Source organism: Zosterops lateralis (assembly GCF_965231275.1).
Source record: "Zosterops lateralis genome assembly, chromosome: 9".
NCBI classification, from domain to species: domain Eukaryota; kingdom Metazoa; phylum Chordata; class Aves; order Passeriformes; family Zosteropidae; genus Zosterops; species Zosterops lateralis.
The window spans coordinates 28,591,632-28,619,239 of record NC_139769.1 but is presented as its reverse complement, the minus strand read 5'-3'; the positions used below and the strand labels follow the sequence as shown (position 1 = coordinate 28,619,239).

Genomic DNA, 27,608 nt, shown 5'->3' with positions numbered 1-27,608 from the left:
TGTGTGGGAGGAGACTGAGGGGGAAGGCTACACTCTTGCTGGGCCCCTAAAGAGGGTGTCTTCACTTGACTTTAACACCAAGAAACCCTTGTTCCTCAGCCTTGAAACGACATACCTGCCTCCAAACAGCTGCATTCCCAGCAGGGCAAAGACTACAATGAAGAGGAAGAGGAGGAAGAGCAGACTGATAATAGATTTCATGGAGCTCATCAATGACACCACCAAATTCCTCAGGGATGCCCAATACCTAGAAAACAGAGAGATTGCTGGAGCACTGGCAGTGATGCTGACTCCAGCAGGAGAGCAGGAGTGGCTGGATCTGGGCTGCAGCCACAGTCTGAGAGGGAGGATGGATGGCAGGCACTGATGGGGGGTACGCACTTGGTTATCTTAAATATCCGCAGGAGACGAAGAGCTCGTAGGACACTGATCCCAAAAGAGGTTCCTGGTCTGAATATAGCCCAAACCACTTCGAAGATGCTTCCCACTGTGACCTGAGAAGCAGACACAGCCACAATTCAAAGACAGGCTCAGTATGGGCTGCTGCAGGGAATCTTAACATCCCTAAAGACGAGGCACCCACTGCCCAGTCCAGGACCTGGTGTCTCAGGCTGTCCTGGCAGAACATGCTCCCTGCCCACTGTGAGGGCCATCCTGCTCTCCCCCTTGGTGCCTTGCACTGCAGACCCCTGCCAAGCATCTCCCCCCACACCCACAGCATCCCTGGGGCCACTCACCCCACAGTCAAAGCAGTTGAAGGAAGAATGGAAGTAAAGGCGTGGCCCCATCCCATACATCTTTAAGGACATCTCCAGAAGGAAGAGCCCAAGAAACAGGAACTCTGCATAGTCTGGAAGATAAAACCCAAGCAGGCTTGAGGCACAGGGCTGTGTGGAGCATGCTGCATGCACCCACCAGATGAGCATCCAGCAGACCACAGAGATGAGACAAGTCAAGGACCACACTGCATCCCCAAACTCTCAGGGTTTGGGATGAGACAATTTTATCTGTGAGAGGCTAAACCATGTGTAACAGAGCATCAAGCCCATGAGTCAATCATTCAGGGAAGATGCACCAGTGTCCCAGGGGATTAAGAGGACCAGACACAGCCAGCACAGAGCAGAGCAGCTCTCTGGCATTAAACCACAGTGGCTGAGGAGCCTACAAAGACATCACCCACACAACACTGTAGGGGAATATTATCAACCTGGATTAAAATCATTGCATGGCTGGAATTTGGCCAGGGAAACAGAGCCGAACAGCCAAGAGCCAGTGAAAAGCCTTTCCAGCTATTTCATGAACATTTAGCAGGCAGAAGCCTGGCTCTTCACCTTTCCCAGAAGGTGCTTCTCACCACAACCAGCTGCTGTACCACACTGCAGCGTGCTGGGAGCCCAGCAGGCCTGACCCTACTGCTGCAGATTTGGGTAGAGCTGGGCCTTGACAGGGACATTTTCAAGGTGAGAAAGAATAAAACACCTGAGAAAGCAGCACTGTCCTCACTGCAGCAGCTCAGGAGTGACACATGTGGGGCTGACCACGCTGCTCTGCAGTAGCCCATGCTGCAGTGCTTCCAAGATCTGACCTTGTCCATGCTGGGCTCAGGGAGGCTCCATAACTGGGAACCTCCAAGCCTGGGATTCCCTCACCATGCTTTGCAGGAAGATTTTAACCAGGGTGTTCTGCCATGACCAGTCCCATCCCTCCAAATTCACACCTTTCCAGCAATGGCTTGTGCACATTCAAAGGTGGTTCTCCAGAGAGCCTTCCATCACCACTATTCACAATTTTAGGATAAACTCCGCTGAGACTGGCAGCATTTCTCTTTCACAACAAACACATCACACCTGAAGGACACGGAGCCAGCACACTCCTCTGTGTTTGCTCACAAGGCTGAGACAGCTCTCAGTGGCCATGGGGCCAAGGGCAAAGCTGAATTAAATATCTATATATGGTTGTTTGTTATCAACAGTGAATGGAGCTGAGGTTATTCCCCACCCAATTCCACACCAGCACAACTGTGGTGGGACTCATCCCTGTGTACCTCGAGAGAAGCACTGAGGGTGTGCTGCAACCTCCAGCCACTAGAGATAAGGTTTTTCCTGCCCAAGCAGAGTTCCCCCACCTCCACCAAGGCCAGGGACTCACAGAGGAAGTGGGTGAGCCAGGCTGGCTGGTTGTGATGGACGATGGCCACACAGGCAGTGTTGAGAGCCACCAAGCTCAGGACAATCCAGTAGAAGACCTGGGATTTGACCATGTGGCGAACGGAGATGCGCAGGAGCCGCTCCTTGTGCCGTAGGTAGGAGGCACCGTCCACCCTGGCGCCTTTGAGGCCAGAGTGACTTGAGGGGTTTCCTGAAGGAAAAAGGAGGGGAACAAGGAGTTGGATGCTCCAGCCTCTCCTGCAACATAAGACAGGACAGATGGCTCACAGATATTTTTCTTATGGGGCACAACTCATCCAGAGAATTTTTATGTGGCACAGGGAGCAGCTAAATGAGCAGAGATGGCTGGTCTGGAACACTCTCCACATGATGGGTGTGACTCTGGGGACCTGATCAGCTGGCAAAGGTCTGGGGGAAGTGAGCTGCAGGCTGCACTGACCCAAGGTTGGATGGAGACGTCTCCTCTGTGCCAGCCTCCGCTCACCCACGGAGGAGATGTCGACACAGTGCTCGTCACCCGACATGGCATCTGTCCGGTTCCGCTTGATGGTGGCTCGCCTGAGCACTGGGAAGGCAAGAGAGACAGATCTTGGAGCCCCAGTGGCCCAACTCTGCCAGTAGCCTGGTGATCTGTACTCAGGTCTGGTAACAGGATGGAGAGACTCAGGTGATCCTAGTCCAGAGCTATCCCTGGTGTGGGATCAGACACCTCCCAGACTCCATGCTCTCTCAGGAGTTACGGTGCCTATCCACCTTCCCTCCTCCCTCTCTTGGGCTGCAGACCCCACTGGGGCCTGCCCAGACCTCCCATCACAGCTGGAAGGTCTGAGCCTCCAGTTCTAGGCAGGCAGAAGGAAGGGCAGGCAGATTTTATGGGCATTGCTGGTCTTACCTTCTAAAGCTGAGGTCCCCGAGTTTTTGTTCTCTTCAGCCAGCATGACTTCCTCTACGCAAAACACACAGTTCAGCATCAGGAGACAGGGCACTGTCATGTGTCACTGCCTTGTACCTAAGAACTTCCCCCAGCCCAGAGGCTGGCTCTGGATTGCAAACTGTCACCAGGTATTGCTTAAGGGCCCAAAAGCAAATTCTAGAAGGTGACAAGTGGCAGCTACCAAACATTGCATCAGAAAGAAAGATTGCTTGTGATCAGCCCTTCTCCCTCCACTGTCATTAAGCTCATGAAAGAAGCTGAAAATTGTAGGCAGGTGTGAGGCTCAAGCAACCCAGCCCAGGGCTAAAGCTGAGGTCTGGTGCTCAGGACTCATTTCAAGACACCCATCTTTTACAAGTCTGAATGCTGGATGAAAGTGTAAATCTTCCCTTCCCCGAGCTGAATGCACTGACCTGATTCCTACGAGGAGCAAGCAAGGACATGAGCTGTGGCAGTTTGGGAACCAACACCCACGGGCTGTCATGCCTGGTGTCAGGAGGAAGCCTGGAACTTCCACCACCCCCAGCCCAGGTCCAGGAGTCCCGAGGTAAGAACCAGTAAGTTTATCCCCTCCAGATGGCTCCAGGAGGAGACTTAACTGGAAAACCCCTCTCCCTGTTCACTGCTCTTCTTTTCCACTGCCCACCACTGCAGGGGACTCCAGCAAATGCCAGGGGAGAGGAAACCATGGCAGAGCACAGCTGACAGCCGTGTTGCTCACAGCCTCCCTGGAGATGTAATGTGCTCTGTGCACAGAATGTGACAATTTCATGCCACAGAACATGAGGACTCACTGCAGCCTCAGGGTCTCACAAGAGCTGTCCAGGTGTGATGACCAGCACAGAGATTGGGTGGGACCATCACACCAAACTCACCCGTGCCCTCAACATCACCATGTGAGCACCTTGGACACTCTGGGGCTCAGGGATTCCTTCCCATCCCCACCACCCCACCCAACCAGCAGTCTGTGGTGCCTCCAGCTGTACCCCTGTCCCCATCCTGTACCCGCTTTGTCGATCCACGCCCGGTATCCGTTGAGCTCCCGCTCGATCTGCTGCTGGCGCCGCAGCTTCATGAAGGCTCGGCGGTTCTCCACGCGTTCCCGCTCTTTGGCAAACTCCCTGGGGAGGGAAGGGCATGAGGCAGGGCTGAGAGCAGGGCTGAGAGCAGGCAGCAGGATGCCCAGGGGGCTGGGGAACCATGGCACAGAAAGCAGGGACAGAGGTGATTGCTGGGGACGTGCATGACCATCGCCAGCTAAAGCGTGGCCAGAGGATGGGGGAATGGTCAGGGAGGAGAAAAGCAGGGATTGAGGGATGGATGGATGGATGTGAGTAAACGCCCTGCTTGATTGCCCAGTCCTGCATGCTCCAGCAGGGAGCTGCTGCCATTCAGGGAGGATGCTCCCAGGATGCCATCCAACTCCAGAACCAGCTCAGCTTCTGTGTGTCCCTTCAGGGAATAAAAATTGGGCACTGTGTGAGGAGGCAGTGAGGGGATGGAGGAGGGAAGGTCCTGTCCGTTGCCTTCACCTCCTCCTCTGAATCCTTTTCCTTTCCAGCCTCTCCTTGGACTATTTTCCCAGAACTTGAGACATGCCTGTCCTCCTCTGGATCTCAGGGTCTCACAAGAGCTGTCCAGGTGTGATGACCAGCACAGTGACCCCCTGCCCCATCCCCAAGTCCCAGCATCCATAGAACTCCAGCCCATGCCCTCAGCCCCTTCCCAGTCCCAGGATGCTCCAAGGGAAGCATGACTGCAAACAACAAACAGCACTGTTCTCTCTGAGAGAGGAACATCTCTCTCCCCAGAGACCAGCAGCAATCTCAGGCCTCAGAAAACAAACCAAAAAAAAACTATTCCAAAGAATGGAAAGAGCTGGTCTGTCTGCTGCAGAGAGTGTTCAAGTGCATTACCCCAGCTGAGCTATTACACCCTGATGCTGTGTGGGCTTTTGCATATGTGTGTGTGTGTGTTTGTGTGGAAAGCCCGGAATGTTCCCTCCATCTCTTGTTTAAGATCCCCAGACAATTCAAGCGCTTTTAATTCCACCCCAGGAAGGTGAAGTTTCCTGCCGCTCTGGCATTAAGTGTCAAATGACTCCCCCTCCAGCACTGGCTTTTAGACTGAAATGAGACTTTCTTCCTGGGGCAGGGAAGCAGGAGGGGAGGGAACAAAAGGTAAGGAAGAGAAAAGCAGCCTAAGTGAAGGGAAGGAGGGTGGGAGGAGATGGGGGAGAAGGAAGGACCTCCACAGCCAACAGTGAAATACACTCAGTTTTGGGCATGCCATGCCAAAACACCTCCTTGCTCCAGCTGGAGGAAAGGCAGGAGAATTTTGGCTGTCCTGTCAGCCCTCACCACCCTTTGTTTGCAAATCTGGGATGTCAAGGAAAAAGAAGATGCTGTTTGGAGTCAGAGTTGAAGGGGAAGTTGCCTGTCCTCCTCTGGTTTGGTCCTCTGGTCCTCCCAGCTCTGCACCATGGGCCATAATTCTATGGCAGCCATGGCAGCACTTTTCCCAGACCCCATAGATATCAAATCCTAGAACAATTTGGGTTGGAAGGGACCTTAAAGACCACCTCATTCCTTGCCATGGGCAGGGACACCCTCCACTACCCCAGGTTGCTGAGAGTCCCATCCAACCTGGCCTTGAACACTTCCAAGGATGGGGAAGCCACAGCTTCTCTGGGCCTCTGGGCAGCCTGTTCCAGGGTCCTACCACCATCACAGGGAAGAATTTGCCCCTAATATCTAATCCCACCCTGCTCTTTGTCAGTGGGTAACCCTTCCCCCTTGTCATGGCCTTGCCCAAAGTCCCTCTCCAGTTCTCTTGAAGCCTCTTTAGGGACTGGAAGAGGCTCTAAGGTCTCCCCAGAGCCTTTTCCTCTCCAGGCTGAACAACCCCAACCCTCTCAGCTTGTGTGCAACGGTGGGAGAACTTGGGAAGCTCCTCCTGATTTGTATTAGCTGGGAACCTGGCCACTCTCTGCTGCTTCCTGCTTGCCCATCCCTCTGTCCTCCAGCTCCTTTTGCTGCATGCCAAGAGAAACCATCATCATGTGCCTACAGTGGAAGCCACCCAGGAGGACCAGCTGAGCCTCAAGCCACCTTTTCCTGCAGAAGGGAATGAGGACATTGAAATAGATGCTCACCAAGCCCCACTTTCTCCCCAGGCAGCCCTTTTGCTCATGGAGCACTAATTTACAGGAGTCTGGTGCCACACACACTCAAGGTCCGTGCAGCTGCGGCAGCGTCTCCAAGGGAGTCACTTCCCACTCCCTTGATCCCTAATGGAGCTTAATTGCTTTTGTCCATTAAAAGGAGGAAGGGGTGGCAGAAAGGGGAGGTGGGGCGGGGGGGAAGGAAAAAAGTTAATCGCAAGTTAATGAATTATTACATTTCAGAGAGACACGTTGCCGAGCGGGGCAGCAGCGGGGGCTGGTGACATCTGAGAGTGGGTAGGCGCTGCTGACAGATCAAGGATTGCTCAGAGCCAATTTGCAGCAGCAGGCAGAGATAATACTGTGTGTGAGTGAGAACAGGGCCAGCCATGCTGACTGACAGCTGCTTGGGAAGGCTCCAAGTCACAGGCAGGGCAGCCTGGCATCGCCCAGAGAGGGGGTGCCTGCCTCCCATTGAAGGGCTCTGCTCCTGCTCTCTTGGGGCTACACCACCAGGGATGGCCCAATTCTGCCCTGCAAAGAGCCCAGGGTGGTGCTGCCCTGTGGGATCCCTGCAAGCGGGCTCAGAGCACAGTCTCCACCAGCAACACCTCTGCTTGTCCACCCAGGTCTTCTGGCCCCAAATCCCAATGGCTCCAGCTCAAAAACACCCACCCCTTACAGCCAAGATCTGTGATGCCAACCTTGTGTCTTCTCTGTCCAACCTCATGAAGCCAAAGCCACTCAGAGAGCTCTAGAGGCAATGATGAAGGCCCTGGTGGGTTTTGGGGATCAGTGTGCCATCTGTCCTCCTGCTCCCATGAGCACCATTCCCCCACACCCCGCGCCCAGCCCGCTGAGGCAATGGGAGCACAGATGCTTCACTCCTCCTCCGTCTGCAAATTCTCCTCCAGAGCCTTGGCATTTCCCTCATGTGGCCTGAGAGCATCTCTGCTCCTGGCAGGAGACCCTTGGGGACACCACCATGCTCAGCCACGTTTCCTCTCCAGGCCCCCACACACAAGGAAATGGTTTTAGTCCAACATTATCTACTCTAAGGACTGGAAAGCCCAGGTCTAGTTTCAATGGGAGAACCACTTGTGAGAGCACCCAGCTTGAAAATGGGTACCCTCTTAAAAAAAAAATAAAAATAAAACCCACAAGAAAACAGGAAAAAACCCCAAACAACCAACTGCAAGAAAACCAAGAACCAAAAACAACTTAAAAGAGTATCACAGCTACTGCAATCTATTTTTCTACTTTTTAGAGCATTTTGAGTTCCAAGCAGGTAAATAGTGCTGGTCACATCAATGTTGTGGCCTCCATGCTTTGAAAAAACAAACAATCAATCTTCAAACCTATCAATTCATCACCTCTTGCCTCTGTTAAACATGAAACCAGTTATCAAATCAGCCTTAAAACAACTTCAGGCACTAGAAAGGACAGGATGGAAATCAGAGAAATACTGGATTACACACTGAGGATGAGCCAGCAGCAGCACACTGCTATGAAAAAAATCAAATATAATGGGATGCGTAACAAGAGAGACCAACTGTAAGACATCAGTTAACACTACTGCTCTCCTCAGGTCTCGGCTCATGGCTCCACTTCAGGTTTGAGCACCACAGCCTGAGGAAAAACTGCCTCTGAGGCTCCAGGAGGGTGTCAGAGAAGGTTATGGGACAGAACTGACAACAGACGGTGTGGCAAACACAGCTGAGACAGTTGCAAACCAGGGGGATCAGATGGTATTTACCCAAGAGGTGTAAAGGAACTGAAGTGAGAGTGTTGAACTGACTGCACAGTCTGTAACCTGGAGCCTCAACCTAAACACACTGTGACAGGCAGAGCTGGCACTGCAGACTGGGATTACTGCACTGAACCCATGGCACAGGCAGGAGCAGGGTGTCCAAAACATACAAAAACCTCTGCAGGGGGAAGGTCTCCTTCACAGGCCTGCTTTGAATGAGACCACAAGCTTTTCCAGTGAGGGTAATTGCTTGATTTAAATTCATTTGAACTTAAACTTTAACTTCACTTGAACAGAGCCAGAGAAGATTCAAGGCCAGGCTGGACAGAGCTCTGAACAACCTGTGGTCTAGTTGAAGACGTCCCTGCTCATTGCAGGGGGTTAGACCAGGTGGCTTTTAAAGGTCCCTTCCAACCCAAACCATTCTATGATCATCCTTAATGTCTTGTGTTGTGATATGTAACCAAAAGTGTGTGTTCTATTTGCCATCTGTAGAAACCACTTGGGGAGGTGTTTACTTTATCTCTTATATAACCCATTCCTCATAACTCCAGGGGGAGGGTGTGGGTGCCTTCTGTTAATGGGCAGCTGTTAAACCAGGTGGGGCAGTGTTTTTATCTCTTCCGTGGCCCATCCTCCCTCCAGGGGATCTCTGCCGTCCATGGGCCATCAAGGCTCACTGCAGGGCTGATACAATTCCATCATCCCATGGGGAGATGCTCCACCCAGGGGGAGGAGCCCAGCGTTCCCACCTGGAAAAAAAACTGGCATTCAGAACACCAGCACAGCTTGTTTTTCCCTGGATTCCCAGAGGAAAACCAGAGCCATCTCACCACCACTGGACCCTTCTACAGGGTCATCTCTACTCCAACAGAACCACATTTGTTACTCCAGGAGGACTCATTTTAGACTGCTCCCAACATCCTGACCAACAGGGTGCCAGGTTGTGTTCTGACTCTGTCAGTGTTTCTAGGATTTTTTGTTTGCTTATTTTTTGGGGTTTTTTTTACTGCTACATTTGTATTGTTGATATTCCTAGTAAAGAAGTGTTATTCCTATGCCCATATCTTTGCCTGAAAGCCCCTTAATTGGAAATTTATAATAATTTGGAGGGAGGGGGTTTACATTCTCCATCCCAAGGGAAGCTCCAGCTTTCCCTGGCAGACATCTGTCTTTCCAAACCAAGACACTCAAGAAAGCCTTCTGTGAAGCACTGAGTGGTGAAGAGAAAGGATACAGACAGAAAGGCAAACAGAAACACCCCGTTTCTTGCATTCCCTGTCCAGCAGCTTTGATCATGCCCGTGCACTCAGGCGGGAGCTCTGTGTCACCGCGGTGTGACAAACCTGCAGTGGGAGCGTAGCTGACGCTGCTAAAGAGAACACATTTATAGAGAGCTGGCAGTCACACGAGCTGGGGAAGGAAAAGCTGACAAGCTGTTGGTGACAGGGAACAGTAAAACGGGAAGGAGCTGGGAGATACCAGCCCTGAGATTACCCATTACATCAGTGCCCCAGTTAAGAAGGGGCAGATGCTGACGGGTACCTTCCGCCTTGCGGAAAACTTGTGGTTGCCCACCTGGATTTCTCCAAGGCCAGGTGTGCTGGTACCAAACTGTGTGGGGAAGTGGACACTTCAGTGGACAGGCTGGAAGAGTGGGCTAACAAGACCCTTATGAAGAGAAGCTGTGGCCGCCCCATCCCTGGAAGCGTTCAAGGCTGGTTGGGGCTTGGAACAACCTGGTCTAGAGGAAAGTGTCCCTGTCCATGGCAGGAAGGTTGGAATGAGATGATCTTTACAAGGTCCTTTCCAACCCAGGCCATTCTCTGATTCAAATGTAAGGTCTTGGACATGGGAGAACAAAATCCAGGAGGGCAGCACAGGTTGGGATCTACCCAGCTGGGGAGCAGCTCTGTGGAAAGGGACCTGCAAGTCCTGGGTACAAGTTCAGTATGAGTGAGCAGTGTGCTGTTGCAGCAAAGAAAGCCAACAGGGTGCTGGGCTGCATCAACAAGGGCAGAGAAGAGAGCCACAAACATTCTAGCTGTAGACTCTCAATTCCATAATTTTTTCCAAGAATAACACCACCAGGGTTTGCATCGCTGTCCCACTGCCCAGAGAACTCTGCAATGCTGCACCAAAGGCAGCAATAGCACACTCAGCCCACGCTGCAAAGAAGCTGAAGAAGGGTGGCAGAGGGTCTGGCAGCTCCAGCAGCAAGGAGCAGAGATGGGAACTCGAGATTGTGTTTCGCTCTTTATCAGGCAGGGCTGGCATGAGCAGCACAGCTTCAATGCTTCAAGAGCCCCGGGCTTTGTTCACAATCACTCCCACTGGCTCATGCAGTGCTGGGAAAATGTCACTCCTCCCTTTCCCTCCTGTGCTCCAGTTTTTATCCCCTCTGTAAGCAGAGAACATCTTTATAGTCTCCTTTTGCATGTGACTGCAATCTGCTGATGAAAGGTGTGTGGTCAGTACTGCAGGTGAGATGTAGTACGGGAAAAAAAAACCCACATCAATTTTCAACCTTTCATCACATTAACTTCCCAGGAGCTTCCAGTACTCCAATTGATACCTTCTTCACCCAAAAGCAGTGCCCAGCACCCCCTTGCCAGGGTGGAGCTGCTCCTGGAGAAACTGGGCATCTCCAAACCATCCACCGTCTCAAATGGCTGCAGCCACGGCCACGCGATTGCTGCCGTCAACCGGGAGGACAGAAATTACCGTAATCTGGAACAAACAACTCCGAAAGCAATCTGTAAGCAAGCACTGTCTGCTGAGTGCTTTGTTGAGAGGATCAAAACGGAGCCTTTTCACCCACAGCCCGCAGACCACGGGCAGTCCACGGAGCAGATTTGCAAGGAGGCAGGAATAGGAGCAATTTTGAAGCAGCGAAGCCATGCTGGCAAATAATTTGCCAAGAGAAATCAAAGGGGAAAGTCAGCGAGTCATCTTTTTGTTGTGGATTTTTTTTTTTCCCCTTCTTCTCGCCCAGCTGGCTGTAAGAGGAGTCATTATTCCCTGTAGCAGCAGAGGATCTGGCACAGCAGCCACGCACGCCTCTTGTCAGGCAGCTTGTTTGCACGGGGCTTGGAGCCCTCGGCAGAAAGGTGGCCCAGCAGAGCACAGCAGAGAGGCACTCGTTGAATATGGATGCCCACCTGCCTGCTGAATAGAGATTAAGGTCCCCAAGACTCCTTTGCCTGGCCTGTGCTCAAATATCACAGTGATGACAAAGCTTCCCCGGGATAAAGTGACACATGTGGATGTTTCTCATGCATCCCATGGTGGTGGTGGGGGCCTGGGATGCTGGGGGCATCACAGCCCCCTCCTCGTGACACCCACTCTTCCATTCAGCTACTGAGTTCCCAAGCACAACACTAGTGCAGACATTTCAAATCTCATCCGAAACACGCCTTGAGATCCTACAGCCATTCCAGGAAAAAGCCGATGGGATGCTTCCAAGCCTTCATACTTCCAACTCCGTATTTCTTCCCAACTCAATTTCTGGGCATAGAATCACAGACTCATTCAGGTTGGAAAAGCTGAAGATCCTCAAACCCAACTATTAACACAATAGCACTGTGTTCACCACTATAGAAGGTCCCTAAATGTCACATCCACGTGTTTTTTGAACACTTCCAGGGATGGTGATCCCACTGCTTCCCCGGGCAGCCTGGTCCGATGCCTGACCATTCTCATGGCAAAGAATTTTGTTTGTTGACATCTTGCTGGGAATTTATGGTCTCCCCACAAGCTTTCCTGCACTGTGATGTGTCTCCCACTTCTCCCTCCATGGATCTCCGAGACATTAATCCTCTTCCCAGTGTTTTTCAAAGCACCAAATCCCGCTCAACCACGTGGGGCCCAGGTTTTTGTGTGGAGCTGGCGAAAAGAACCCTCTCTCCATTGAAAATGTACACTTGTTCCCTCAACGCCCTTATTATTAATTGCTATAAAACTTAATTTTATTCATCGTTTGTTATGCATCCAAATTGGATGGGGAAAAAATTCAAATTAGCTGAAGTGAAAAAAATTCTGAAGATGGTACAGAAGGCTCCTGAAGGAACTGAAGAAAACTCTCCGGAGACTGGGAACACAGCGCTAACCCAACCTGAAAGAAAGATCTTAAGACAAAGAAATCTTGCCAAATTGATCCTTTAATTATAACATTAGTCGTTTCTTTCAAAGGCTTAGTGTAAGAGCTGGGGGTGGGGGGCAGAAAAGACTTAAAGGGAGAAAAGACTTAACATCACCAGGATGAGTGGAGGCAATTAGGAGAATTTAAATTACTCTCTTGTTTGGTACAAGGCAGATAGATTTCATTTTTCTTGCCATCATGCTCGACTTCTTGCTCTGCCATTTGCTTCCAGAGGTCTTCTCCTTGGCTGGCCTGAGGGCCCAGCCTTCCCAGGTCAGGCAGCATCTCCTTCCACTCTGTACCCACTCTGCTATTTCTGCAGACTAGAAATACCAGTGATGATAACAGCTCTGACACCCTGGAAAGGGGCTGGGAGCACAAGACTGGGGATGGGGATGGAGTCTCCCAGCTCTCAACAGAAGGATGATGCTGCAATGAATGGAGGAGGGTGATTGCAAACCAAATTTTTTTCTGCAGAGGCTGTGGAAAGGGAGGTGGGAAAGAGTCAAAATGCAGCCTGCTTGGTACTGAAGCTCTGGATGAGTCCTCAGGAAGCTCTGCATTAGTCCTCAGTGCTACACCTCCAAGCACAGCTTGTTTTTTATCTGCACTCTTTCATCTTCTTGCTCCCAGTGGCAAACTAGACACAAGCCAGCTTCTTGCCAGGAGGGGCAAAGCAGGCAGGGCCTCTGCAATGGCACTGGTCACTCCTGGGGTGGCACTAGTGCCACTGGCACATGACACCAGCAGCAGGGACAGGGCAGCGTGGCTCTCATCGGGTCTCTGCTGCTCTAGAGACAGAGCCCAAACACAGATGTTCCAATTGTTTTATGTGAGAAACAGCCAAGGGAAAAATCCCCAAAACTCAACGATTTCACAAAAAAAATGAAAGCAGATCTTTGCAAATCTCCAGCACATGCAACTCTTCAGGCCACAAGGCAGTCTCAGGTAGAAAACAGCGTTTCAGTGGATGCTCCATTCTCACACGCTCCCACTGACTCTCTTCTGCCAGGATTATCTCAGTAGCTCTTGTAGCTTTAAAAGCTGAGCAGTCACATCTCCTTGGGCTCCATACCTGCTCCCAAAGAGGAACAGGGCCAACTTTTTTTTTTTTTTTTTTTTTTTCATCTTTTCCTGCTTTCAGTCACAATTAATTGATCCGTAATTGCACCCATAGAGGGGGGATGTTAATAGACCCAGTAATAAATGCCAAAGCCACGGCAGAACTTGCTCTCCAAGCCTGGAGGAGCTCCATCTCCTCCTAACAGAGTCGCCTGCAATCCCAGTGCGTGTGTGCCTGTGCGTATTTAGGGAGAAAAACTGAGGAGCCTCGCTCTGACGAAAACCATTTCTTTTCCTCTCCCCCATACTTTGTGCTGAAGGAGCAGATGGATCCAGGCTGTTTACATCACAGAGGTCATGCCTCAGCTTAACAGTTGGGGAACTGACTGTTGGGAGAGATGCTCATCGCAACCAGGAGATTGCTAAATCTGGGCTCCAGAAAACTTCTGCTGCTGGTGGCAAGTGAAACACACAAATGTCCTTCTGCAGCCTCTTTGCATTTGGGACCCAGCCTGGGTCTGTTTGGGCTGTTTCCCCAAAGGGAGCCACTGCTGAGATGAGGAGGAGAGGGCAGAGGCAGCTCAGCAGCAGGTCCTGAGTGTGAACCCTGAGGAGAACACTGGAAATCCCGAGTGGACCTTGTTACCCAGCGCTGCAGATGGTGTGGTTTGTGAGCTGTGTGGGGTCAGCTTTCTGCAAGGAGGCTCCCAGGGGCCGTGATTTCAGCTGAGCACGGCCTGGCTTTCCCAAAAGCAGTGGTGTAACTGCCAGGGAAAGGATTTCTTCGGTGGAGATGTTTCCATGGAGTTCATTCCCAATGTGACCATCTCTTCTCAGTTCAGCACAGCCATGGGACAAGTGGGGGTATCTGGCCAGGCCCTGCCTGTTCATACAGCTGAGAGCTGGGCAATGCAAAGGTCAAACCTCCCATCCCCCAGCAGAGCCAAGTGCTCTCTTCCAAGCAGCAGAGGATTGCAGCGAGTGCTAAAAACAAGAAGAGCTCAGCAAACAGAGCAAGGAACGAGGCCCTTCCTGCTGCACTCAAGGACACATATTGTTTGTGTGCACAAGCACCTTCTCCTGCCTCAGGTCCTACTCCTCCACAGCTCCAGCAGCAGCTTTGGATGATTCACCCAGCCAAGGTGCTGCATCCCCAGAGGATGTGGCTGTGTCCAGGCAGGGGGACAGGCAGTGGCCTTGCCATGGAGTGGCAGAGCCCAGCTGTCCACCTGGGCTCACCTCGCTCAACCCTGCGGGGAGCTGAGCAGTCCTGCTTTACCCTGGATATCTGCCACGCCACAAGAGCATCTCCATTGCCAATTAGGCCACCCACCCACTTGCATCCTTCTCCAGTACAAACCCTATTAGCAATAAACAAACAGTGGAAATGCCAGCCGGTGTCTGGGAAGAGTCCTCAGACAACTGCATCCAATTCAGTGGGCACGGGAACAGCTGCCTCAGGCAGTCCTGGTGCAGGGAAGCACCAAAATGGGCCAGGGCATGGCCAGGCATTCCACCAGCCCTGCTGTGGTCCTCTGGCCAGTGCCTGGTTTGTGTCCCCAAGCTGCTTTCAGCATTACCCCAGCACCTAAAGCCTCAGCGTCCACACAACACACTACACTGACAAGATTCAGCACTGTAATAAGGGGCTTTCCCAGCTTCCTAACTTTCCTTCTCCAGGCTTTTGTAGGAAAGCTCCTGCTTGCCACTGAGACTCAGCTGGACTCTGCCAAAATGCCCAAGCTGGATGTGGCATAAGTACAAATTCCACCCAAGGCTGCTTGGATATCTTCACCCCCCCATAAGAATTCCTTCTCTGCAACACAACGGGAGGCCCTTCCTGGAGTCCCCAGAGCCCCTGGACTCAGCCAGACCTCAGAATGAAAGCTGGGAAAATTCAGCCCAATAACAGACCCCCACCTGCCACTCTAGAAACTCCTGAAATCACCACTACCATCACACTTGAACTTCCAGGGACACTCAGGAAAGGGACAGAGACCACCAAGGCTGTTCTCCACCATGACCCTTGCACCTAAGGGCTTTCCATCTGGCCAAACCCATGCTACAATGACTTTTGCAATTTGCCATGATGCATAATTAGCTAAAAAGTGACCTGCTTCAGTCAGAAGAGAGGAGCCCACGTCTTCCCCCAGTGCAGGAGAGGGCACACCATTCACCAGCCCCTGCCAGCAGCTGAGCAACCACAGTCCATTGTCATGGAGACAAGAAGAGTTTTTGTCTCCAAACCCAGCTTAATGTCTTCAATTAAAACTGCCTTCCCCTTGGGAAGTGCAGGGACAGTTGCTTTATCCCTACTTCTTATCTTCTGAGCTTATCCACATGCACCCCAAGGCCCCCTATCCTCACTAGTTTGCACCCCATCAGTGCAGGGCACATCCTCCTGGTCACAGCACAGGATCCATCCCAAACACATTCCAACCCACACACACCCCACCACAAACACATTTTCACAGATCCCCTCCCACCCCATGTATCTCCCCTCTTGCAGGTCCCAAGCAGCCAGAAGATCCCCAGTGACCATTTCTCCCAGGGAACCAAAAGCACAGGATCTTCAACAAGGTGAAGTAACAGTAATAATAAATATCTTCAAGGCTGTCCCTTTCCCAGCTCCCCAGGGAGAGAAGGAAGCAAGTATAGCCAGGGAGCAATCCAGGGAGCAATGCCCCATAGCTGTGGGGCAGGCAGGTATGGAGGGGATAGAGAGACACAGGGAGCAGCCTTAGGTCCCAGGAATGTGTGACAGGCACAGCTCGCAGGGGATGACCACACTGCTTACCCTGACAGCACTCCCAGGACAAGGTTGAGGACAAAGAAGGATCCAATGATGATGAGGGGGATGAAGTACAGCCAGTTCCAGGTGGCTCCTAAGGCATCATTGGTCTGGAGGGAAAAGAAAAAAACCAGGTGTGACATCACCTTCACCACCAGCGATGAGGCAGAGGGAGGGTGTGTTAACTTCAGTGCTCCAGGCTGACCACACCAGGCTCCTCAGGGAGACGTGGCCATGCCTGCCAAGCCATGGTGGGCACCCTTCCCCACCAGAAGAGCCCTGGTATCCCTCAGCACCCTGCACCAGCCATACTCTCCAGTCTCCAGTCCTCACCAGGCAGGACCGTTCTCCTCCTCCCCCTCCAACCATCCCAACAGAGACTGTAAGAGATGGATATGGCTGAAGGTGCAGGGTCCTGCAGCCCAAAAGTGGGGTGCTGAGGGTGGAGGGTCACCCTGAGCATGTTTTCCCCAGCAGTTTGATTCAGGGCTCCCAGGCACATCCACCAGGATGGGACAAAGCAGCCCCACAGCGCAGGGCACGCCAAGCACAGATTTATAGGGTGCCTTAAGACCAGGAAAGGTCTTCTAGAGAAGAGACAGCCAATGTTTGCCCCTTCATGCATGGTGGGGAACCTCCAAAGAGGCATTTTACCGCTGGCATCATCACTAACACCTTGCAGACCACAGGAACCTCCCCCAAAGCCAAGGAGCTGAGAGCAGACGGGAGCTCTGAGCGCAGGGCGCAGCCCGACAGCTGCAAAGGCTCCTGATGAGCCCTGCTCAATACCTCCAGACATTAATTTACCAGAGGTTTTAATAAAGCAGTGCCCCTCTGTCCCTCCCAGCCGCCTCCCAGGCCCCATTTGTCCTCTGGTGTCAGGCACGGTGCACATGACGCCGGGCTGAGGGTGATGCTGCAGAACGTGACTGTCTGGGGGAGGTGGTATCAATCTTCTCGCAATGAAAGACTCTTTCTCTTTTCTCTCCCTCTTCCCCCCTCTCCCTGTGCTAATTAAGCCCTCATCTTCATCTGAGTCATTGGCACCACGTCTCCTGGTCGGCCAGCGCAGGAGCTGAGGCACATCAGGCTCTGCAACGGGAGAAGCGCGACTCTGAGGAGGAAAGAAAGTCACCGTGCCTCCAGGTGTGTCCTCCTCCAGTGGGAACTTCAGCTGGGTGTCCCCATCGCCCTGACACCGAGCCCAGGGCAGGAAGGGTGACACCAGCACAGGCATTGACCACAGCACTAGGACAGGGGATTTTGTGGACAGCCATCTCAGTGACAAGGAGCACCTGGCACAGCAGTGGCAGAGGGCTCTGAAAGCTTCTGGGACTCACTGCTCTCCTCATTTGGTGCTAGGGAAACCACATACATCCTCTCAAGATCCTGCTCCAAGAGCCCCAGTTCACACCCAGCCCCTTTCTTTAGGGCCACAGGAGAAGCAAGCACAGGGAGGAAGGAACAAAGCATGGGAATCCCAGACAGGAGATGTCCAGCACAGCCCTGCAGAGACACCCAGGCCATGGTGCTCTCTGCTCTGGCAGCACCATCTCCCCTGGCATCAGTCTTCAAGGCATCATGCAACCCTCAGCTCAAGCCTGGCTGGGCTTCAGCTCCCTGCCAAGATGCCACTGGGTACCTGCCACTCATGTCAGGACTGCTTGCCTTTGAAACTGGCTCCTGCCCAAAAAACACAGGCTTTCCTCGAGGTCCTTGTCACAGAGAATGCAAAACAGATGAGCTCCTTTTCTACAGGAGAACAAGACATCTTCCCCCAGAACTGGGGCCATCACCGTTCCTTCTTTAGCCAGCTCAGCAGGAGAGAGAGGGGGAAATGGGCAGTTTCCCCAGGATTATCAGTGCCCAGACCACCTCTTCCCTCTCCATTTTTTGGGCACAGCAAAGCTGGTGACACCAGGGACTCGCAGCAGGGAAAGCTGAGGCAGGGGCTTGGCAGGAGTCTGGTGGCATGGGCTGACTGTGATCCCAACCTCTGTGCATTTGAGTTCCTGGCTCCCCTGGAGGTGGAGACAAAGGGGGTCAGAGAGATTTCTAAAGGGATTGGGGAGGTCACAGCACCACTTACAATCAGCAGCTGCAGGAGGGGCACTGCTGGGGCAGAGGAGCAGATGGAGAGCTGTGGCTATGGGCCCACAAACTCAAGGACACAGCACTGGTCACAGTGAGCTCAGGGATAGTCCCAACCACCCAGGCTGCCACCAGCAGCCCCAGGCACAGCACTGCCACCAGCAGCCACATGGGATGCTTTGCTGGCATCCCCCAGCCCCAACATGAAACTTCTCAGGGGACATTCCCATGCTCCCTACAAACTCACAAACTGGTGATGCCAAGTCTGGATGCAGTGGCTCCAGACCATCATCTGATACTTGCTCAGCCACTCAGACTGCCAAAAACTCACTATCCCCACTGGAGGCCTCCTCAAGCAGATGCTCCAATGGCTGCTGTAATTTTCAGCCTAAATTTATTTGTGGTCATTTTCTATATCACTCCATTCTTTTGCCAGCACTGGCCTTTGGCTGAAATAGCTCTTTCCCTTCCTGCTTCTGCCCTGACCTATTTCTAGACAGCAATCACAGCCATCTCCAGCCTCTGCTTTGCTGGCCAAAGCAAGGTTCTTCCAGTTCTCTCTTGCCCAACTGGTTCTCCTGCCCTATTTTATCCAGTAGCCCCTTCCTTGCTCCAATCCAGGCTCAGCTCATCCTTCCTGGACACAGGAGACCTGAGTGAGCAATTTGCTGGGTCACACTCCATCCCTGCATGATGCCACAGAGGCTTTACCACCCCACCTGCTTCCCACCATCCTCCTTCCTCCTTTGTGACCCCCCTGCCCTGCAGCCACCTTGTGGTCACCGTGATGTCACCTGCTCACCCTCTGCACCTCCACGCCGCTGCTTCTCAGCCAACAGAGACCTGAGCTCCAAGGAGAGATCTTTGCTGCCCCTCAGCAAGCCCTTGGATTTCCATCTCTCACTGCACCCCACATGTCTTCCTTCAGTCCTCAAATGCCTCCCAGCCCAGGATGGCAGCCTGTGTCCCTCCATCTCTGGGAAAGCCAGTGGATGCTGGAGGCAGGAAAGCCTGTGACACATCCCCAAGGACTCCACGAGTTGATGACATCCCCTGTGTCCCCTCAACACCATGCCAGCACTGCTCATTTCCCTGCCAGCCTCACAGAGCCCCTCACCCCCTTCCCCTCTCCATCCCCACTTTCCCACCACAAACCCTTTACTACAAGGAGCAGCCCCACGACGTCTCCAGGCCTGCGATGCCAGGTTAGCCTGGCGTGACCTACCTTTGACAAACCTGTGACTCATTTTCCTCTCTTGCCTCCCAAACCTATTCCTAAATGGCATGAGATCGAGGTCAGCCTCGCAGTCCTATTCCTGCCTGCCTTACTTTTACTCCCCTCCTCCCCCCGCTTTTAAATATAGGCATCACATTCGCTATTCTCCAGTCAGATGGTGCCTCCCCCAACTTGATGGAGCTGTTAAAAATACTTGTTACCAGACCTGCCATTTCATGTGCCAGCTCCCTCTGAGCCTGGGGGGGAAGCCATCCCAAGCACCAGGGCTGGTGGTCTCAGTGTTGGGTTTCCACGTTGGCCGTGCCCTCGTTCCCAGTGTCACACCTTTTGTCGCTTTGGGGTGGCCAAAAGTGGGGCTGAAATGTCCATCTGTGCCCAAATCTCTCTAGATGTCTTTTCACTGGGCCTTGCTTCTGTCTGCAGAGGTGAGGAACTGCTCACTGCTCCTCCAGGAGGTCTGTGTCAACACAACTTTGCTATGGCTCTCATAGCACTTCCCAACTTCTTTGGCACCAAGATGTTGTTGTCTTGACTGAGAAGCCTCTTTTCCCATTCCTGTGGGGCATCATTTGTTCTTGATATCCCTCTGTAGGCAGTAGTTCATCATCTTGGTCCAACTGTGCCTTCCCACAGGTTTTTTTCGCCTTTGTTGAAGGTACAGGGAGGTTGTTTGCAGAATTCAGGGTAGACACAGGAATTTCAATCCCTAAATTACACCAGCTCCTTTAATGAAGAAGTTCCAGGTTCCTGCCTTGCTCCCTGCACAGCTGAGCAGGTCCCATCACTCGCCCAAGCTCTTTGGGACAGGCTTTTTATATTCCTTTGGGAAACAGAGGAGCTGCTCAGTGCCAAATCTTTGCTGCTTCTTCCCTTCCCTTTGAGAGGCCTCCTTCTCATGATGCAACCCACCACCCCCCAAACTCTTCTCAGGCCACCAGACCAAGAACCACCATGCTCACACTTTGGCACAACCCATCCTGCTGCCAGGGAAGCCCTCTGAGCCTACAAAAGACACCACTGAGGCGTGGGAGCAGGACCCTCCTGAGGGAAAGAGCCTCCACCAGCTCCTGCCTCTCAACCCCCAAGCACAAGGTTATTCTTTAGGCAGGTCTTGTGGTGTTTGTTTGGTTTTGGGTTTTTTTTTTTTTTGTTTTGCTTTTTCCCCCCCAAAGGGCAGGAAAAGGCTCAGGAAGCTGCAAAAGCAGGTCTCACCCGGGGGGCCAGGAATCTAAAAAGAAATCTAAATTTATCCTCAAGCTGAATGCACAGCACAAGCTCCCAGCCCACACGTCCCCTCCCTCGGGCTCGGCGCAGGGGAACCTTCAGGATTTCTTTGCTATAGGGGAAGGGAGGGGGAAAAACCTCAATAAACCCCCCAAACTCAGTTTCCCCTGGCTAAAAATAAACAGAGAGCAGCTTCAGTCTGTGCAGGGAGCCTTAAGGGCCACTCATTGCTCACCAGCTTGGGGAGGGGAACCCATGGGCACCCAAAGCTTTTGAGGAGCAGCAGGATGTGGATTTCATTCACACAGAGGTTTGGGGATGGTGGGAAAAGCCATGGATCTCAAAGATCTCTCAAAGGGAGCTGTGCCTGCCTTCCCCAGCATTTCTTGGGTGCTCACAGAGCAGGACAGAGGGTGCAGATCCACCACAGCTTCCACCATTTGAGCTCCAAATTCTTGGCTTGGCACCTTCCAATGGTCTTTGCCAGGTGGTGACACCCATGGTGGCCCTGCCATGGCTGATGGTGTCCCCCCAGCATCACCTCCCCTTTGACAAACCCCCTGACCTGCTCCTCCCTGCAAACCACAGCTGCAGAATCACACACAGGCCAGCAGTCACAGCCTCTCAGCCCAGCAGAAGGAGAGTTATTAATTTATAAATTAATTATACAAATACCTCCCAGCAGATTCTCTGGCCTAAGCAGTTCCCTCCAGACCCTGACACCCGCTGCTTCTCTCTCCAGCTCAGTAACAGATCTCCTTGTTCCCTTTAATAGCAGTAATTGAATCTCCTGCATGCAGGGCCATGCTTCACTCCCTGCCTGGGATCCATCAGCGACCCTGGCACTGGACAAGATCTGAATGGAAATGCTTTGCTTCCCCAAATCAGGTTAATGAGGAAATGGGTGCATTTCCTCTGCAGGGTCAGGACTGGCCCAGGGTGGGACTCATCCTGCCATGGCTGAGTGTCAGGGTCTCCAGGCAGGGTGGGCACCTCCTGCCCCATTCCCTTCCTCCAGCACTGCCCTTCACTGGCTCTGGGGAGCTCTGGGGTGCCAGGGAGAGGCAGGAATAATGCCAGAGGGGAACACAAAGCTCAGCATAATCTTCTCTCTGAGTGTGCACAGGGAGGGAGTAAGGGAAACAGGAAAAGGACATGATGCATTTCATTTTTCTGTTTCTTGAATGGAATGCAAAAAAATGCATTGCTAGAAGCATTACTAGAAATCAAGCGGTTTCAAAATATTTGAAATAAGCACCGAGACCAACTTTGGTGCTGTTCTCCCCCAACCCACCAAGAAACTGGATCCAGGTGCCCCAGCACTGATGCACAAACCCAGTCCCCGTGTGTGCCTCCCGCTCTGCCTCTCCACACAGTCATCCCTCCACTTTTGCCCCCAAACGTTCACCTTCCCCCTGCCCAGGCCCCTCCTGTGCCTTCCCCAGCACCCCCCTAACCCCTCTGCAGGCAGGATGAACTTTTCCTGATGGAGCATGTGCAAATCTTCCCAGTTGTTTCCAGTGCAGAGTGATGTGCCAGCGCTGCTGTGCAGATGGACCCTGCTGCAGCAGGGCTTGGCTGCCACAGGACCAGCTGTGGGGTTGTTTCTCATGGGGCCTGGATTCCTGCTTTGTTTTGGGCATGCTGCAAGCCCAGAGAGGCAGCCTGGGCCCCCATGACATGATTTTTATTGTTGTATTACGTTCCTAGATGAAGGAACATCCCCAGCTTCAGCTGTGCTGCTCTGGGCCAACAGAACCCTGCACAACCTCACTGACAGATCCCAACAGCCCCACAGCCCAGCCCTGGAGCACAGGAGCACATCCACCAGTTTGGAACCAGCTCTCCAACACCATTCCCAGCACCAAACCTGCTAATGGAATTACAAGTCCAGCAAAGAGGAGCAAGGCAGCACTGAGACCACCTGCCACCCTTGAGCCTGGAGCTGCTGGGCAGTGCCAGAGCACCCGTGCTGGAGCAGTGGCAGCTCCAGCAGCCCCTCTGAGCCCCTCCAGTGCTCCCAGCAGCTCCAGCAGCCCCTCTGAGCCCCTCCAGTGCTCCCAGCAGCTCCAGCAGCCCCTCTGAGCCCCTCCAGTGCTCCCAGCAGCTCCAGCAGCCCCTCTGAGCCCCTCCAGGGCTCCCAGCAGCTCCAGCAGCCCCTCTGAGCCCCTCCAGGGCTCCCAGCAGACCGCCTTGGAGTGAGACTTTCCCGGTCGGGCAGGGAGGAGGGAGTGGGCAGGGAGCTTTGGATAGAACATGCCTGAAAGCTGGGATCCAGCAGACAGTTTGTTTCTTGCTGTGTCATTTCATCACACACACACACTCACACACACACAGAGGGAAAAAGGGGAAGAAGGGAAGAGAAAAAAAAAAAAAAAGGCAGGAACATTTGGCAAGCTGGTGTGGGTCTGGCTTTGCTGAGTGCGGAGAAAGTCGTATTTCAAAGGGAGAGAGGAGAGCGGGCTGGCTGCCACACTCGTGCCTGGCAGGGCAGGGCTGCAGCACCCACGGCTGGCACTACGGGCACCGACTGGAGCCATTTGGGGGGAGCAAACACCTCATATTTTGGAGTTGGGAAGGGTTTGAACCTTTGGGGCGGAACCTGAAGCCCTCCACTCTGAATTTGCTCTCCAGCGTGTTTAAAACACGCAGCATTTCGGAGGAAAGGGGAGGAGGAAAGGGCTCTGCCCCGCCGTGTCACAAGCGCTGGGGACTTTTTGGCAGCCCCCGGTGCCCCGTCCTGAGCCCATCCCCGCCAGGAATAGCTGCAGAGGCACCACGGACTGTGCTCGCTGCCGAGCTGCTGGCAGCTCCGGGTGCTGATTAAATTTTCATCCCTCCCCGCCAGGATATTCTCTGTGCGTTGCGTTTTAATTTAAAACACATAAGAAGCGAGACCCGCTCCCTCGGCGAGAATTCCGGCCGGAGAGCCTGGCGCCGTCCCAGGGCACACAGGGCTAAAAATCCAGGTGCTTTCCCTCTTTTTGCCATCCCTCTCACCTCTCTCTCCTCCTCCTCCTTCTCCTCTTCCCAGCTCCTTGCTGGGAGCCGCCGTTACGCATCACACTCCCGGCTCCCTGCTGTACTGAGCTCCTCCAGCCCATCGCTGTGGTGTCAGGGCTGTTTTGGGGATCTTTGCAGCACCAGCAGAATTCCCAGCACCCTTGGCACACGGCTGGCACTGCTGCAGCTCTTGCCCTGGTGACAGACACCGGGATCTGCAGCAGCTCCTGGAAGTACTGGGGCTCAGGGAGGTTTCCCAGCTCATATCGGGTCTGAGCAAACGCCTCCCCCAAAAAAGAGAAAAATCCTCTCTGGTCGAGTCATTCATTTTGCTGCCTCCTGACTGCTCTATGGAAAGCCTCGCTCTTCCAAAAGGTTGAGGAGGGACCCACCCAGAGCTGCACCATGCTCAGGTCTCACCCACACTGCTCACACAAAGGTGCTTGGGGAAGGGCAGCTCAGGGTGAGCATCCCAAGGGACAGCTGTGAAACCCCAGGAATTGGTGCCAATGAGCAGTTTCGTACACACACACATGGAAAAACAACTGCTCTGCAACAGATCCCTCCTCTGAGCCCCTCCAAGGTCGACTGGGGCCAGTGGGGATGGGGCAGGAAGCAGAACAGCCAAGCCCTGCTCACATTTCTGACCCATGTGCTCCAGCACGACCAGTGATATTAACACACCTCCCTTCCCCAGTGCCCCAAATCAGGCTGGCCTCAACAGTCCCTGTTTCAAAAAGGATGGACGTGTCACTGCATTTCAGAGCCAGGCTCCAGCAGAAGACCTTCAGTACTTTAATGGGGCTCGTAAGGAAGATGAGGACAAACATTTTAGCAGGACAAGGGGTAGTGGTTTCAATCTTAAAGAGGGTTGATTTAAATTAGATCTAAGGAAGGATTTTTTTTTTTCCAAGGAGAGTGGTCACACAGTGGCAAAGGTTGCCCAGAGAGGTGGTGGATGCCCCATCCCTGAAAGTGTTCAAGGCCAGGTTGGATGAGGTTCTCAGAAGCCTGGACTAGGGCAAGGTGTTCCTGCCCCTGACAGAGGGATTGGACCAGATGATCTTTAAAAGGCCCCTTCCAATCCAAACCATTCTGTGATCTCAAGTTTGGTGCTCCACAGAAAAAACCAGTCCAGGCCAATTCGTGCAAACCCAGCCCTGCACCTAGCAGCACCAAATGACTTCTGCACATGGTGAGATTCACCAAAACCCTTCTGCACCCCACGCAAGGAGGAGATCCCAGACACTGAGAGGACCCTCCCCTCCTGGCCCCAGCACCTCCAGCACGCTGGAAGCACGTGGGGGTTGAGTCACACATGCTGCAAAACCCCATCCTTACAGCAGCTCCTGTTTTCCAGTCACTCCTGCACACACAGCTCACACTTGGCACCCAACCCGTGCCCCTGCAGCCTCCTGGCTCTTTGCTGCAGCTGCCCAGCTCTGCATGCGGCTACAAGACCCAGATCCACCTCCCCTGCGGCCATAGACACACCTCTGCCTGCCATCACTGCATTTTGGGAGGTGTTTCTGGAAGCCACCAACAGCTTGGTGTTCTTTCCCCCAGCAAATGCTCCCCTCCTGCTGCAAAAGCACCCAGAAGGCTCTCAGCACTCAGCCCTGGATCTCCTAAGGCTCCCAGTGCTGTTTGACCCTCCTGCTTTCCCTGTGGTCCCAATCCCTTGTGCCAGGAGAGGATGAGGATCTCAACCTGACAGCCAGATCTGTGCAGAGAAACACACTCAGGCTCAGAGCCTGTGAGCAGTGCTAGCAGAAATCACAACAGTGTTTGGGTTGGGAAAGCCCTCTGAGGTCATCGAGTCCAGCCACTAGCCCAGCACTGCCCAGGCCACCACTCAACCATTTAAAAGATATTCCCAAGTGCCACATTAGCACATCTTTTAAATCCCTCCAGCAATGGTGACCCCAGCACTTGCCTGGGCAGCCTGTGCCAGGGCTTGACAACCCTTTTGGAGTTTTTTCCTAAATATCCAATCTGGACCTCACCTGGTGCAACTTGAGGGTAATTCTTCTCACCCTATTGCCTGGGAGAAGAGACCAAACCCCACCTGGTCACAACCTCCTGTCAGGGAGTTGTAGGGAGGTGAGAAAGTCCCCCCTGAGCCTCCTTTTTTCCAGGGTGAGCCCTCTCAGCTCCCTCAGGAAATACTGATTTCAAACTCCTCAGCAGTTTGCTTCCTGGGGTGGTGGGAGCCCAGCTGAGCATCCAAAGCCACCAGTGTCACCTGTGCCCCACTGCTGGGGAGCAGCCCAGCATCCTGCCACCCCCCAAGGCCCAGCAGCACTTTCATGACAAAATGCATCCCTGCCCCACACCAGCACAGGGTGCAGAGGTGGAGAAGTAGGACAGTGAGTCTCTTTGCCAGCACTGTGCTTCCCTCTGGTCCCTACAGAAATCAGGCTTGTTCTGGAGCCAGCCCAGGGAAGGGGTATCTGCTCCAGGAGAAGAAGAAAACCAAAATATTTCTTAGCCCCTGTTTCAGACCACAGAGGCAGTCTCAAAGTCCAGCTTCCTTCCAAAAGAAATCAAAGTCCCCCAGGCTCCCAGGGACAGGAGCTGGAAAAGCCACAACACCCCACAATTCTTTTATTTCAACCCATACGGTGATTTCTGCTTCGTGAAGGCAAAACTGACATGAAGAAAGCAAAGAGCAAGCACAGGGATGAAATAATCCATGTGGAAACTAGCTTGTTGTAAATGCTGCCTGCAAATTCCAGGAGCCACCCTCCTAGACCTGGTAGAATGGTGGAAAAACAGATCTTAAAATCATGATACAGCCACACAGGGGAATTCTAGAGTAAGCAATTTCTTTGAGAGATTGCTAAAGTGGTTCTTCTGCCATCTCCCTCTCCCCTGCAGCGTTAATCCACAAGGACACAGCCTCCTATCACTTTATCCTGGTGGGAAAACAGAGTGCCCCGCTGAACCCCCAAACCTGGGCCATGGGCTGGGCAAGATCCACGCTGCTTAGCAGCAGGAGCCTGCTCTGGCTTGCTGCTTCAAGTGATGAAGGTGATGGCAGAGCACTCCTGTGGTTTTTCAGCCCTCCTCCTGCATTCCCCAGGCACTGCATCCCTCATCTTTTTATTAAAAACAAAAGGACAGAAATCCATTTTTCTGTCTCTGAGCAGCAAAAGGACGGGAGCACCCACAACCTTTGCACCCTGAGGCCCCCTGAGAATTCCCTGGGGAGGACAGGAGGTGCAGCCCAGCAGTGCTGGGAACACCATCTCCAGCCACTCCTGGGCTGAATCAGCAGCAATTAATGGTACCAAGGCCCCAAAGTCTCATTTAATTAAAAGCCAGGGAAGGTCCCTGCTCCTTTCCATAAGTGGTCAGTAACAGCTGGTCCTTTGCAGAGGAACAGGGAAGGCAGGCACCTTATTTATGGTCCTGGCCATTGGGAACGTGGTGACAGAGCATGACAGTGACATGGGTGACAGAGCACATCTGCCCAGCTTTGCTAATTGTGCTGGGAAGATGTTTTGGATCCCCACAGGGCCCCAGAGAGCCCCCAGTTCAGCACCTAGGGTAGTAAATAGGGGGTTCCTGTAGGGTAGGCACAGTTTTCAGAGCTCCCAGCTCCTGGGTTTTCAGACCCAGGTGATGAATCAGCAAATCCCAGACACTGAAGGGATCAGCTCCAGCCTCCCCAGCAAGGACACCCCAAGGAACAGGAGACCAGACACTCAAACAAACCCCTGAGCTTCACCAGACCATAAATTGCCTGTCTGTTCCCCATCCCCTCACACACCTCACCAGCAGAACTCCAACTCAGGGAGTGCTGCTGCTGACTGCTGTAGGCTCCAAAGGCTGGGAAGGGGAGCACTGATGGAAGCAGGTTTTTCAGGGAGACAGTCATTGACACAAGAGCAAGGCCCAGAGCAGGTGTCTGGCACCAGCCACAGGCATGCACAGGCTACATATGACAGTGGGGGCAGCTGCTCAGGGCACTGGAAAACCACCTTCCCTGATATGCTCAATTACACCTGGGCAATAGGTGCTGTTTGGTAAATCTCTAAT

The 27,608-nt window shown here is 53.0% G+C and overlaps 1 protein-coding gene across 1 annotated transcript in view; it reads right to left on the bottom strand.

Annotated features, from left to right (window-relative positions):
* Positions 1–27,608, bottom strand: part of CACNA1E (calcium voltage-gated channel subunit alpha1 E) — a 91,393-nt gene that overhangs the window by 41,843 nt on the left and 21,942 nt on the right. The window contains exons 7-14 of the mRNA XM_083867143.1: positions 16,016–16,119; positions 4,108–4,223; positions 3,061–3,114; positions 2,608–2,733; positions 2,149–2,358; positions 738–850; positions 382–494; positions 116–247 (exon numbers count right to left, since the gene is read on the bottom strand). Of these exons, the coding sequence (XP_083723269.1) occupies positions 116–247; positions 382–494; positions 738–850; positions 2,149–2,358; positions 2,608–2,733; positions 3,061–3,114; positions 4,108–4,223; positions 16,016–16,119 (968 nt within the window). The remainder of the gene's footprint in view (positions 1–115; positions 248–381; positions 495–737; positions 851–2,148; positions 2,359–2,607; positions 2,734–3,060; positions 3,115–4,107; positions 4,224–16,015; positions 16,120–27,608) is intronic.